Raw genomic sequence first — 15,558 nt, 5'->3', positions numbered from 1 at the left:
CTAAAGCAAAATCACTCAATATCAATGTACACTTCTCAAGATCAAATAATTTAAGGCTTTACTATGAATATAGCAAATCACAGGAAAACAGATGGCTTGACAATCCAACGTATTGCTTTCCAGTTTATGAACTTATGCCTAGCATCTGTCCACTGATCTAATCTCTTAGTCGAACCTTAATTTAAGAAAGAACATTGCTTAAGAAAGGGCAGAAGAACGTGCTTTATTAATTTGATGACTTGAAACTGAAGTTGTCCAGACTTTTTTTGGTTTGCAGTTTTGTTATTATATATGTTGCTATATATCACTCAAGAATTCTATGTATTTAAATAAAATGACCCTTGTACCTGCTGCTATACTAATCAACATGTCTTTCTTAGGGTGAGCGCGGTGCTCCAGGTGAAAGCGGCTCTGTTGGACCTCCTGGCCCCATTGGATCCCGTGGTCCATCTGGCCCTCCCGGCCCTGATGGTACAAAGGTAAGTTCAACTACTCCACCTTTTTAAATAATTATGAAAGTAGTTTAATATGGGATCCTCAGTACAAGGATAATGTTGTTAAAAATGTGCGAAAGCAGCAATTTCATGACGTTTCTTTCTCTTGTGTTTTTAAGGGTGAGCCTGGTGTTGCTGGTTTAGCTGGTAGTGTTGGCCCATCTGGCTCCGGTGGAATTCCTGGGGAAAGAGGTACTGCTGGAGCACCAGGTGTCAAAGGAGAAAAGGTAAATGAATACACAGTGATATGCCTCACCTACTGTGTCTCTCCATTTACATAAAGTAATGGATTGTGAACCTCCCCTCTGCTTTCCACTGAGCTTCTAATTGTAGTGCATCACAACAAAAAACACTACTGTTCTACAATGACTGGTGTAAAGGACACGTCAAACAATGCGTAACTCAAAATAATCATAGAAAGCAGACTTAACAATTTAGACCTCAATTATAACATCTGTGCTAATCCAGGAACAAACTGTGCACCTGTAAATATTAATTATGTGAGGCACAGTATTTACCATCTACGTAGCTTGTTCTAGTTTTTAAACTCACAGTAGGGGCTATTTCATGAATTGACTTTTATCTCCTGTTCTGTGATTGGAATAAAACTTGGGAAAATCTTGGGGGTAAAGAGTGTGCTGTGCACAACGTGTGCCTGACCTGAAACCTTTATTGGGGCACAAATGGAAGTTTGCACTCAAATCAGGATTTGTAGCAAGGCCAGAAAGAGGTTTAGGAAAAGGGTCAATTTCTCAGAGGCCTCTGGTGATGCTAATTGGAACAAACACAGCAGGAAATCTTGCTACATCACAAATGTTTGGCTCACTATTAAACTATACTCATCTCAATGTTACTGAACCAACAAGAGCCCACATTTGAGGCCTTTAGGCACCTTTGACACCACTCTACTCTGAGATTAACAGGCCTTTATTTTTTTGTGCTGATTCGATGCCTCTTTTCCAAAAACACTCTCAGGCTTGGAGCAAAACAATATCATCACTTATGTTAACTTGTACACCTAAAACATGACGGCAAAAAAAAAACATTGAACAATACATTTCTGAGAATATCAAACTTATAGATGATGCAAGATGGGGAATACATTTGGATAAAATTCCTACGTGATGTCGGTAGCACTTATATCTGGAAATAAGCAGCTGCATGGACAATCAGTACAATCATTTTTTGTCCATGCAAGACATAAGTGAATTTTTTAAGATAGGGAATGTCATAAATGTAATATTTTCAAAACAATCCAAATGTTGTTTTGTTATTAGTGAACTTCCATGCTAAAATGTTGGATGAGCAAGTCCCAGTCATGCTGGCACTGTCATAATAATGCCCACCACATCCTTAAAGTTGATAAAGAAGTACACATACCCAGTACTGCAAAGCCACAAAGAACCCGGCCATTATGACGCATGATGATAACATTGCGCTTTCTATAACACTGACAAAGGTTTTTCTTCTTTCTAGGGTGAAACCGGAAACCGAGGTGAATACGGAAACCAAGGAAGAGATGGTGCACGTGTAAGTACTTTGAATTGATTATACACATTACTTGCTGGGGTTTAAATCCTGTACTCTCAGATCAGGACAGACAAGGTCCTCTATTATGTATTTTTTAGAATACTGCACCTTGAAATGCAAAGTGAATATACAATTTTACCAGGTGAAAATAAGGTGGACTTTCACACGTATTTGAGTGTGATAACATTATAGCAACATGTACCAATACATACAGGTAAACTATTCCTATACAGGAAGTCAATGATAATCAAAATACCTTTGTTTTCCTTTACACGTTTCAAGTCTATGACAGTCTTAACACTGCCTACAACATATTGATAACTTACTCCAGCTTCAGCATGCTTTAAAACCATGTATGGTAACTAGGCAAAGAGGGAGAACATTAAAATCAGTTTTAAATTTTGAATAAAATACACATCTGCTTCTACTAAATGCAAGCAAAGTGTGTTGCTGGACATAAACAGAGGACAATATTGCAGATTATACCAGGCTAACCAATATTTCCATTGGTGCTCTTATCAATTAGTGTTTTTAATCCTTCACATTCGGAGTTGGGAGCACATGTTGCTGTGCTGAATTCCACCACTATTATGTTTGGTGTACATTAAAAGGTGGGATCAGGGCACAGTGCTCCATACACATTACTCATTAAAAAGTAGAACACTGAAATGTGTATAGACCCTATTTGAAGGTAATGGATGGTAAAATGCCTGGTATGAGCCTTCTCTTCCAACATTCCAATTCCTCTCTTTCACTTCCTTCCTGTTTGTCTTAGGATATTCCTCCTTCTTTGACTAGTATGTTCTAGCACCACTGTAACCATTGTGCCCAGGGCAATGTTCAAGCATTATTACCTGAACAGATAGTCAGCAATGGTTGATCATTTCTTTCGCCATAGTTGTGGGCCCGAAACACAGGCCAAGATGTATAATAGGAGGGGGGGGGGACTGATTGCCGTCATTTCCCTGCAGGCAAGGGCAGTAACACTGATAGCACTCTCCTCTTCAGAAGCCGGGAGTGCTCACAGCAGGAGCTATCTTCTATTCGAAAAGACAAATAAAAATGGCTCCCTTCTCCTGTTGCCGTGCCTTAGCCTCTTCCAATGTATCCTGTTATTAACACTGTCTGGGCTCCTCCTTTTGATTTGGCTAACAGAGAAGACCAATCAGCCTACAGGAAGTAGAACATGTTTATTTACCAATTGGCTGAGTGTTCAGTAGTGGGATACAATACTATAATATTTAATTGAGTAAATAGAGCCAGGAGACTTTTTTAAGTGGTAGAAAATGTGAAAGGACACATTTCTGCTCCTCTTTAATGCTTTATCAATTACAACGGGACTTTAAAACCATTTTTAATGATAGACTAAGCACACATTCTAAATAAGGCTCTGATAAACCCGGGTTGGATATGAAATATGTGACTGTACCATGCATGAAGGCTTTCCAAAGGTAGCAATAACAGACAAAGATAAATGTGAAGGTAGTACTTAGACAGTTGATATTTTCAATGAAATGTTTTATTGGAACTGTTTTACCAATCAATGGTAAACATTTGTTTATGTATTATCTTTAGGGTCCAGCTGGTGCTTCCGGTGCTCCTGGTCCATCCGGAGGTCCTGGTGAAAGGGTGAGTCTACAACTACATATCCTCTGATAGTACAAACATGGTTTAGCCTTGGAAAACATATGGCTATCTGGTATCATTCATTCTGGGTGGATTTTGGCTGACAATTTGTGGATATTACACCCCTTTATGTAAAGTAGACCAGAAAAAGCAATTTGGATTTTTAAAAAGGGGTCACACAGCCAAACATAAAAATCCACATTATGTCATTCTAACCCAACAGCACCAACAAAAATATCAATAGGGATTTCAGGATGTCATTCATTGATATGATGTCTGATAGGATCTGGGCACCATCTGGGGCCTTATTCACTAAATGCCCCTTTAATACAGATATTTTTATTTTTTTTATTAGATGAAAGTGACCATTGTTCTGAGATAATTGGAATATATTCACTACAACCATGTCACATATACAGTTAGATGTTACCTGTATGTTTGTGTAAGCCTTGATTGTGTACAGCTTTTGACTGTATTGGCGTTAGCACAGTGTGGGCATCATATTGGTGCTCTCCTTATGGCTTTAAATACTAAAAATCATTAAAGGAAGAGAATAAGTTCACATATTAATTCTGTGTTTCTATACAAACATTATTTTATTTTGCTCATGGATGTTGATTCACCAAAATATAATTTTAAGTAAATATGGCTTCATACACCCTTTGACTGTCAATAACACCCCCTCGTTCTTTTGTTCCCATCCTTAAGCATGTAATAATCTTCTACTGTTTGCAGAGTTGCTAGGGGAAGAGCACGGAGAGAAACTACAGAAGGTGTACAGAGCCTTTATAATCTGCATACTTTCTGTTTCTATCTTCATGACCCTTGTGACCAGGGTAGTAAGGGCAATGCTGAGGTATCTAAGGAAAGACTGCAGGTAACAGCTGTTACCACTGGCCAGCCCTAATTAACATTCAGGATTCAATAGCTAGCATTTTCTGCCCATTTCTGTTGATAGTAATAGGAATTCAGTGAATATTTCAACGTAATATCAAATAATGATAACAGAAGGTATCTCCTAAAAAAATATAAGAGTGCACCTTGCTTCCAAAAATGTAATACATAGAGTCATGTGTATTTAAAGAGAACATAACTGACCCATATAAACTCTATAAAAGTGGCAATTTATCATGCTCCTAATATGGTACTGAAGTAGGACAACATTATAAAATGTTTTCTTCCATTTCAGGGAGAATCTGGTCCTTCTGGCCCTGCTGGTCCTGTTGGCCCTCGAGGAGCACCTGTAAGTATCCATCCTTACAAGTATTCCACTCTTATAAAAAATACATTTAACCAAGAAGAGCCATAGTTCTATGCCTGTATCATTTCTGATCTGATGTTTTTCATTTCCTTCAAGGGTGAACGTGGCGAGCCTGGTCCTGGTGGTCCCACTGGCTTTGGCGGACCTCCTGTATGTATCTACAACTCTTGTTAAATGATTATTAGTACATATACATTTCTTCATACTGTACTTTAAGATTTTTTTCACATCCCATTTGAATAGGGTGCCGCTGGACACACTGGTGTGAAAGGAGAAAGAGGCGAAAAAGGACCTAAAGGTGAACTTGGCTCACAGGGTCCTGTTGGTTCAGCTGGTTCTAGTGGTCCTGCAGTAAGTAGCTTAAATGTAGAATGCCAACATTATGGAACGCGTTTTGTTGTAATGATGCAGAGCGTTGTGATTGAATATCAATGTTACATGGTTTTTAAGAATATGTTACTGTAGTATTAGACCCATAATCTTCCTTTTAACAGGACTCTTAACCAATCATATGGCTTAGTGAACTAATGCATGGATTTGTCTTGACCATATGGCCACAGTATTATGCAATGAAGGCACCTGAGTAGATTTCTTGCAGGAGACGTTTAAAGCTTCTTTGGTCTCACTGAGCATTTATCATAATAGTTACTCAACAGCAACGGGGTGGGCTATATATATTATATTGGTCAAACGACATATTGGAAAAGCCTTTGTGTCGATCATAATGTTCTGGAATTGGAAACAACATATTTCATATTTAGAATATTAGGTGGACACAGCTTTGCTTGATTTCATCCTCATAAGACAATGCAAGTAGATTAAAACAAATACTACAAAAATGTGTCTTTTAGGTTTTTAAAGTAAAATATGTTTGTATAAGAACAGCGGTAAACTAGAGTGCCATGTTCTTCAGACCAACCACTGAGTGCCGCTAACCAGATGGCACATTTGGTCACAGTAAACCTACAAAAGCAGATCCAAAACTGCAAATGATATGTATGATGATTCGACCTGGCAAAACAAGATCATATAACAAGGACTTTGAAACTTCTCCAGAGTTCATTAGACCATTAGGTAAAAATTAAAATACTGGGTACCAGGCACAGACCCTGATGTTGCAAGACCCATGGCTATGTGTAAAAACTGCTCTTCCCCACTACAGAGGTCTGAATTAAATTGCTATGATACAGTCTACCAGGAAATGACAAAGAGTGATAGTTTTTTGCTTAAAATCTGCACCCACTGCAGCTAAAATATGCCTTCAGAAAGTAATACTATTTTGCATGTTTTCCTGTAAATGATTCTTGTGACATTATTGCAACATGTATGTATAATGGTGTGTAACATTTTGTGATGACATCAACGTAGTTCTAAGTACTAAAAATATGTTTTTTCAGACACCATGGCTAAGAAATTTGCATTTGAATACAGTATTTCTTTTTATGCTGATGTATACATCTGACTATAATGTTTACATTCTACAATTTCTCTCTACATAGGGTCCCAATGGTGCTGCTGGAGCTCCTGGTGCTCGTGGTGATTCTGGTCCAGCTGTAAGTATCACTCATGGCCATCTTATTATCCTTTCTTCAAGTTTTTTTGTTCTGGTTCTTCATTTTGAAACCTCCTATTGGTGTCTGCTTACAGGGTGCTACAGGATTCCCTGGACCTGCTGGAAGACCTGGTGGACCTGGCCCTGCAGTAAGTCAATCCTAGAAATAAAAGGAGGGAGAAAACAAGACTCATTTCTGACCTTTATTATTTAACCAGATAAAAAGCATTTATTTAACAGTGAACAGCTGTTTTATTGTAGATTTCCACATTGTTAGCTTGCAAAGAAAATAATAATATTACATGGAAAACAGATTATCATCTTGCTCTTGAAGTATCTATACATATTCTCTATATACTTGATAGTGCATATATTTGATTTCATACTATCAATAATTCTGGCAACAGCATTAAATATACATGAATTAGGACATACGTGGTACATAAGGGAAATTATAAGGTGATCATTATTTTCAAGAACTTCCTTTTCATAGCAGCTCACTTAATAATATGGTCAGTTGCCTCTTAAACCTAGAATCATAATTTTATTTTAGTGCTCCTAAATTAATCTGCATTAAAGGAGATATTGATGTTGCAATAGGTATAAATACCCAACCATACATCATGAAACAAAGGAACACGCTGGAATGCCTATTGTTTGTGATTGTTAGAGATGCTCAAGTATATGAATAGAATTGTTGTTTGTTTTCTCTATACTGGATGGTGTTTTTAATGACTTACTATTTACTTAATATAACTGCACCATTTTACCAGTGTTGATGTAAGGTCTGAACTCCGGCTGAGCTCAGGGTGACTGTTTTCATGCTCTTTGTTTGGGTGGCATCATCTATCGCTACAAGCATTTGAGAATTATTTTTGACTGTAATTGGAAAAGACTAGGGGCATAAGTACTGAAGCATTTTCTCATAGCCACAGAATGGGTAAAACCCTTTGAGAGATCTGGCCAATGGCCAATGGCCAGATCTCTCAAAGGGTTTTTTAAGATTAATTTCACCGTGTTCATAGCTATTTTATCACATCCATTCTGCTCTTAGTAAAATTGCGATGGAGAGTTAAGACAGTTAGTCCCTCTGATGATTGTTGCATGCACATCCTGCAATGAAGAGCTTTTACGGATTCTGAGTGCGCATAGTGAAGACAAAATGGCAATGACCAACTGTTTGCACCAATAGTAAATATTAGCAGTTGTCCCAACACTCCTACTAATAAATGCAGACACACGTTTCAATTGTTCTTGCCTCTTTCTTCCCTTTACTCCACACTTTTTCTAAACAAGCAAAGAGTAGCGGTTATTACCTACATAAAAATATTTATTTTGTGTGAGATTTTGTGGATTGTAAGGTGGATACTATTACACACATAATTGTATGTACGTCTCATGTAATCTCTTCAATAGAGCTAACACACTTCAGACAAAAGTTTGATATTATATCATCACATATTTGATCTGAGCTCAACAATATCAATCATATTTCCTCACCCTCAAATGCCTCTCTGGTTGTTTGTTTCTCCCCTTGATGTATGCCATTTTAAATTCACGGCTGAAATAGTCATGTTTCAAGAGGCAACATAGTGCCCAGTCATTAGCAGATAAAAATAAACTAAACAATGTGTATTCATTTTTGGGCCCAAAATTAAAGTCAGATCTTATTTTAAAAACCATAAGCACAAATTAAAAATGTGTTTAGTTGTATGATGATACACATTTTTCTGCTTTGTCTCTAGGGTATGGCTGGCCCATCTGGCCCAACTGGCCATGCTGGTAAAGATGGCCCAAGAGGTCCACGTGGTGATTCTGGCCCAGTGGGTCGTCCCGGTGAAAATGGTGGTGGTGGTCCCCAGGGTATTGCTGGTGACAAGGGTCCTTCTGGTGATGCTGGCCCTGCTGTAAGTAATTATCGAATTTTTTTGTGTTCCATGTAATAATTTATTATGATTATGAATTTCTCTGTCAAGACCTTTATCAATGAATACCACTGCTAATATGTAAAGAAAATTCTTTGACTGTACATAATAGTTCAACTTTAACAAAAGCACATCTTCTGTGAATATCAGGGCAAAAAGTATTAGCACAATTCATGATAGTTTGGTAAATAATACACTAGAATCCAGTAGAATATCTAAAATTCTGTCTAGTGAGGTGTTATTAACCAAATATTAACACAAAACATTAATAGTTCATCAGCGTTAGATGTCACTGATGTCTTTTTCCGACCTAGATGCAAGTTAAATGTAGGGCGAGTTCTTGTGTGGCATAAAGACCAGCAAGAGTATTCTGCAGATGCCCAAAACATAATTTGTGTCACTTCTTTTTAGATAACTGGGTTTATCACATTTACTCAAACATTCTCCAGTATCGCTTGCACTGTAAATAATTGTGAACATCTTGAAATAAAGCCAACAGATCTTGATCACAAATGCCCAACTCTCTCAGCTGCTGGAAATTACCTAGGCATTGTGCTAAAACATAATGCATGTTCCAGTTATCACATCATCTTTATGCAGGGACTTTACTTTGGATGATACACTAACACTTCTGAATTGTTTGATGAACTAGAATGGCTCATAACTAGCACATATGCTGCTGTGTTAGTAGAATAAAGCATTGGTAACTTCAAAACTTTGCCTATTGGGTAGAGTAGATAGAGCTTGTTGGATGATGCATGGATTATGCATTGTGCAGAATAATGTGAGATGTATACTTACCTATGCTGTACCTGTCTCATTCTCCTTTCTCTAGGGTCCTCCTGGTAGTTCAGGTCCATCTGGTGTCCTAGGTTCTCGTGGTATTCTTGGTCTTCCTGGTACCAGAGGTGAACGTGGTCTTCCTGGTGGTCCTGGAGTGAATGTAAGTTTTGACTATTATGCACCTCACAAGAACATAACATAATCAGACCAGCATCAGCAAATCCATTGACAATTCTGTAGCCTTAGGCCACTTCAACATTTGATGTCTGTCCCCATAGCATACCCATCTATGTACCCCATTTTGAATCTTTCCCTGCAGCCAGTATCTCCCTATATGTCAATCTTGTGAGCAGTCCATTGCTCCAAAGATACTTGTGCCAAATTTAAGTACTGGCACCAAAAGTTCTAAAAATATAATGTATTAATGTTAAATAGGTGCACTAATTCAGGCAATACATTACGCTAACATAGTCGCAATGCAACAGTTAAATATGATGTGGAATTTATAAACTTATATTATATATACATGCTCAGTCACAAATTGTTTAACATCTTACATTGTAAATGAACTGAGTTAACACTGCATACTACCACATAACATGCATTTTACAATAAAGTGACAGCAGACAACCAGTATGCTAATGGTCAAGTGGCCAATTCAGTGTGGTTTTACATCATTGCAATGATTTAACACCTTGTGTCCTGGATTTAGTTTAATATCTTTGTTTAGAACCACCCAACATGACTTAACTACATGGTATAAATCATGTATGCCGACCTGCACAGAGTAATATGTCCTTTATTATCAGTGCTGATGGTGTAGAGGGGCATTATGGCCCACTCGAAGCTTCACATGTAATGAGTTGTGGCCCTTTCCACACACAACTACGGTAATACATATATATCACATTCTGCACTCCGGAATATATAGTCTATATATGCATATATATCATGCATTACAATACAATAGAGGATTGGATAATTGTAAGTATTGACTTTTACAATGGTACTACTCAACTAAACTCCACCTGCTTGTGCTTTTTTCACAGGGAGAGCCTGGTGGTGCTGGACCTTCTGGTCCCGCTGGTTCCCGTGGTGCCCCTGGTCCCGTTGGGTCTGCTGGCATGAATGGTGGTCCTGGTGAAGCTGGTCGCGATGTAAGTCAAATGTACACTACGATCATGAACATGTAAACAGATAGCAAACTACTGTCAAGTGAAGGTCTGATCCCAATTGCAAAATATCTACTACTATCACATGATGGTCTGATCCAAAGTGCAAAATATGTACCACATGTTGCTAGACTAATTTTAGGGGGGGTCCTACAACAAGTTCAATTCACTATGCCTTTTTGTTTGGAGCATATCATAGAGGCATCAAGTAGACAGAATCTATAGCCACCGAAATCTCAAATCTTAACTAGTAACAAAATGAAGCAGACTCCTGGCTGACCAGTTTGCTTTTGTTTAAACCTTTTGGCTCTTTCAGTTTTATACGTTTGGTAGTTAAGGTGAAATACCCACTGATACCACAACATCATTACTACAGACAAAACTCTCTTTGTCTCTTTTTAACAGAGGGTTCACATATACAGTCCTAAACCATTTACAATGAATGCAAGTTCTGTTACCACCTGCACCCTGCATTACAATGTATCCAGCCTATCTGCACTTTATGTAGTACAGTATAATTAATCACTTAGTCTTTCTTTGAGCCACCATATCCTCTATGAATCTGCTATGGACCTGGTTGTAAAATTATGTTCCTGTGTAGCAACATATTTAGGTTTCCTACCTCACTATCATGCTATCTACTAACTCACTGCACTTGTTCTACTTAGCATGCTTTTGGAGTGCAAGTGCACACCCTGCTTTTAGAATGCCTACATTATTGATTTGGATGTGCATTTCCACTGCACTCCATCACCAAATATGTTCCCACTCAAAAATAGCATTATCTCTATTCTAGCTTGCAAAAATAACACAGTTTTCTGATAGTTCTTGTTAGTTAATGTATGTATTTGGGGCATGGTGCATTACTGCTTTATTTGGGTAGCTGGGTTAACATAATCTGTGTATTGTTCAGATTATTCCTGATCAATATTTCCAGAATATTGCATTGGTTTCATGAGGAATTTTGGATGTCTAAATGTATTTTGAACTACTTTAAACTAGATTTGATTACATAACTGACGTCTTATACAGTTTGTAGAAGAGCAGTTTTCAAAGCCATATTCGATTACTTGGTAAAATGGCTCTTTGTTATGACTGTAATTCCTGCATGATTAATAAAACAAGGTTCAAATATGCATCAGTGTTAACCTGCAGGAATTCACATTGACTAACATTTTATTCAGGAAATTGATAACTGTGTAGAAAAAGTGAGTATAGCATCAATAAAGGAGGTAACACATCTGATACCTTAGTTGGAGGAGCTAGGTTTTTATAGGATTGATATACAATGCACATGAAATAATTTTGTAGTATAACACTTGATATCTCATTTTTATATCCTCAAAGGGCAACCCTGGTAATGATGGTCCACCAGGTCGTGACGGAGTGGCTGGTGCCAAGGTAAGTCTAGTTACTTGTATTGATACATTTAATTCTTAGTCTTTGTTGCCTCTTTGTAAAATTGTTCTACATGTGTGTTCTATTGTAGGGTGAGCGTGGTTATCCTGGCAACACAGGAGGTGTTGGACATGCTGGTGCTCCTGGACCCCATGGCTCTGTAGGCCCTGCTGGCAAGTCTGGAAACCGCGGAGAGCCTGTAAGTTATGAATTCTGTTTCTTTATTAAAGATATAATTTACAAAAATGGAAACACAAATCCCAGATATACTTTTACCCGACCTAATCAGAACCTTTAAACTGCATAATGTAGCAGAGTGCACACAGATGGCCATACAGAAACTACCAAATCTGGTTGCAAACAGTGTGGTTTAGCATTGAAGCAACAGAAATGGGAACTGAATGACAACCTAAGAAGCAAGAGTACTAGCAAAGCTTCAATGTCAGTGCCACAAAAATGCAGTATAACATTTAGTGGCAAAGCTGAAAGTAAAAATAAGAAGTTGAGAGAAAGAGACAAACAATAAAACAGTGCTAAATTCATCCACAGCTCTGCTTAAATAAGACGGTACATCCAATCATCTAAAAAAGAAAAAAGGAAAAGAAAAGAAAAAATAGGAAAATAAATATTGGGACTCTGCACATTGTAATTAAATACTGTGAAGAAGTAGGTATGGAAATCATATATTCTCCTCTACCCAAACATAAGAAGATCCTGTTAAAGTTGGGTATTTGTTGTAGACAGATGCAGATAAAGGTTAGATTCATGATCTGGTTGGGAGAATCCACTGTAAATGAGACAATGTGATCTATTGGGGAAAGGAAGGAAGGAATTTTGCAAATGTCAGAGGAGGAGCAGCAGAAAGGACAGACACATCAGTAACTCCTTTCTTTTGTTATTCCTGATCAGTTTAAGAGCCAACCAAAGTGGGTAAAAAGGTTTTGAATAAATAAACTAGCCTCTACAGGTTCAGAGAATTAGTTTCTCCTTTCTATCTTGCAAGTGGTCCATTGCTCCTAAGGTACGTTTGCACAATTTAAGTAACAATTTAAGTACCAATACCAAACACTCTAAAACTATGATGTTTTAATGTTAAACAGGTGCAATAACTTAGGCAATCCAATATGTTCAACTATAAGCAGGTGATGAAGAGAACTCAACACACCATTTATCCACATTGATCTTTAGAAAAACATGGGTTTCATTGGGATAAGAATGAACAGAAGCCCATGATACAGCAGGGTGGACCATGGAAGAGTAAGATTTTTATTACAAAGTTGTTGCAGGAGAGCTGCTACATGAAAGCAATGGCCAATACGCCAGTTATTTCAGATGAGAATGAATTTCTCTGGTACAGGTGTGTTCAGAGTTTAGAGAGGAAAATATGAAGTAGGTATGACTGTGAAATAAAATCTAGTATGTAATATCTTAGCAAAACGTTATTGCTTTAATTAGTATAGTTAGACAACTTTCTGAGCCCATTTAGTATTCTCCAAGATGATCCATTGGTTGTGTAGCTGCAGATAATGAATTAGAAATGTAAGCAACATGAACTTCTATGATATCAGTGCTTCACAAACTCAATAATCTACAGCGATGATTGAACCTTGTTTGCTAATGCTTTATAAATTATGGTAACTATTATTGCTTATTTTGGTTCCTGGCTGCTAGCGATCCCCAGTTCTTACTAGTGGCCAGTTGTATCAAAGGGTTTTACCCATTTTGTGTCTATGGGAAAAAGCGTTCATACATCTGGCCCTAGATGCCTAAAGGAAGTCACAACATTCTACTTTTAACAGTGCTTTTCAGTGTCTTTCATGGTTTTATGATACAAAGCATTGGCCTCCCATGTACCCAATCTGTGCTGCACAAGACCTTTGGCCAAGACCTGCACTCAACTCCTTTCGGACGTGCGCTATTAGAGTTAGTTATAGGACCCATGTGGCAAATACATTGGAATTAACTTCATAGCTGTCTGCCAAATTTCATACAAATTCATCAAACACTCCAACCATTTCTAGAGTGAAGAGAGTCAGATTTGAATTTGGCTCTGCCAAAAACATATATGTTTGTTGATGTTCCCAAACTTCCAGGGTAAACCACACCTTAGAACACCAACTTCCCCTGTTGAGTGGAATTTACAATTACAGATTTCTCCAAACCCATTGTGGGATATCAACTTGCTCGGGCTTTGGAAAATCCTTAACCAGTGGGCAGTCTATCACAGGGGTGCAAGCATCTGAACATGACATGGCTCACGCTATTTATGGCCAGTCTTCTGATGCTGATGTATTCAACCCGGGTCCTTGTAGTGCTTGTAATGCACAATTGCAGTCCGGACAGGAAAAATAAGCGATAATACCTATGATCTAGGAGAAATGTCCAGAATGTCATGAACACTTCTGTTTTATTTCACAGACACAAATCCCACCTTTTTCTGTGAAACAAAAGTAATTGTGAGCAGGCCATTCTTCATTACATTCTTACTGAAACTACTACCACTGTGTTGGCTTGAGTTTTTGGGTGACTATCCTATGCCAGAGTGGCAGGGATTTCTACATTTGGCGGAAGTGAACTTGAAATTAGTGTATTTTAAATTAGTTTGATTTAAATAACCTTTGTTTATCTATACAGGGCCCAGCTGGACAACACGGCTCTATTGGTCCTGCTGGTCAAAGAGGTCCTGCTGTAAGTAGTTGTTACATATTTTCATTAATGTGTATCATATACACTTAGGAATCAATCTGTCACTTAAATATCATCCATGGTTTGATAAGGAGTAACTGTAAGTATAGGTGCATTTATATAACTTAATCATGTTGTAAAATGATTAGTGCTTCAATTAAATTATCTTTGAAGAGTGCTGGAAATTAGAAAATGTGTATTTAATACTTTCTTCATTATCCTCTTTGCAGGGCCCTCAGGGTGTCCGAGGTGATAAGGGTGACGCTGGTGAGAAGGGAGGCCGCGGTCGGGATGGTGCCAAAGGTCACAATGGATTACAGGGTCTGCCTGGACTCCCAGTAAGTGTCTGCAAGTATGCAGAAAATACCTGAAATAGGCTTGTAACAGGCTAAGTATGTGTGAATATTAGTCAGCTCAAAACACAAGTTTATTTTACCCTCATCTTATTCTAATGCATGGACACTTAATTTGTGCTACATTCACAACTCTTTCCATTACATCTGCTCTTCCGAGCACCTTTCCTATCATGGTCACTTTATTAATAAAGTATGCATACACTCATTCCTAGCCAGATGTCTAGAAAATCTTTACTCTTTATATATCTGATAACTTATTTAAATTCCTTGGCCTGAGTGCCCTTTTTTAGGTCTCGCAGAGCGAGACTATTGTTATCATTCAGGCTTTCAAGGACTCAAAGGGAGCCGGAGAGGACAACAGACTGTCACGCGCACGCAGCAGCAGCCTGCCGGGATCAGGTCGCGCGCGTCAACACGCGCTCCGATTCCGGCAGGCTTTTCACAACACACATACAACACCCATACAGACCCCCATGCACGCACACACATACAGACCCCCACGCACGCACACACATACACAGAGAACCCCCCGGCGCTTACATACACATCCCCTACCTCGTCTCGGCGTCTTCGTGCTCCCTTACCCCCACTCCTCTGGTGCATGCGCACCACTGGTCCTCCTTCTGTGTCTATGATGTAGATCTCCCATGTGTTAACGCTGGAGTACGCAGGAAGAAATCAGACGACTAGTTTTTTTAATTGTTAGTGCAAGCAGTAGTTAGGCAGTGGCTGCATAATTTTGGTGCAATATGCTTGCAATAAACTACAAAATTATC

General features: G+C 38.3%; 1 protein-coding gene across 1 annotated transcript in view; it reads left to right on the top strand.

Annotated features, from left to right (window-relative positions):
* COL1A2 (collagen type I alpha 2 chain) overlaps positions 1-15,558 on the top strand; it is a 73,194-nt gene that overhangs the window by 39,963 nt on the left and 17,673 nt on the right. Inside the window, exons 30-45 of the mRNA XM_078663741.1 lie at positions 381-479; positions 614-721; positions 1,971-2,024; positions 3,600-3,653; positions 4,840-4,893; positions 5,008-5,061; positions 5,155-5,262; positions 6,411-6,464; positions 6,559-6,612; positions 8,209-8,370; positions 9,224-9,331; positions 10,221-10,328; positions 11,691-11,744; positions 11,833-11,940; positions 14,376-14,429; positions 14,657-14,764. Coding sequence (XP_078519867.1) covers positions 381-479; positions 614-721; positions 1,971-2,024; positions 3,600-3,653; positions 4,840-4,893; positions 5,008-5,061; positions 5,155-5,262; positions 6,411-6,464; positions 6,559-6,612; positions 8,209-8,370; positions 9,224-9,331; positions 10,221-10,328; positions 11,691-11,744; positions 11,833-11,940; positions 14,376-14,429; positions 14,657-14,764 — 1,341 coding nt within the window. The remainder of the gene's footprint in view (positions 1-380; positions 480-613; positions 722-1,970; positions 2,025-3,599; positions 3,654-4,839; positions 4,894-5,007; positions 5,062-5,154; positions 5,263-6,410; positions 6,465-6,558; positions 6,613-8,208; positions 8,371-9,223; positions 9,332-10,220; positions 10,329-11,690; positions 11,745-11,832; positions 11,941-14,375; positions 14,430-14,656; positions 14,765-15,558) is intronic.

The sequence above is a fragment of the Lissotriton helveticus genome, chromosome 10 (genome assembly GCF_964261635.1).
Source record: "Lissotriton helveticus chromosome 10, aLisHel1.1, whole genome shotgun sequence".
Lineage (NCBI taxonomy): Eukaryota > Metazoa > Chordata > Amphibia > Caudata > Salamandridae > Lissotriton > Lissotriton helveticus.
This window is presented reverse-complemented; position numbering and strand designations above follow the sequence as displayed.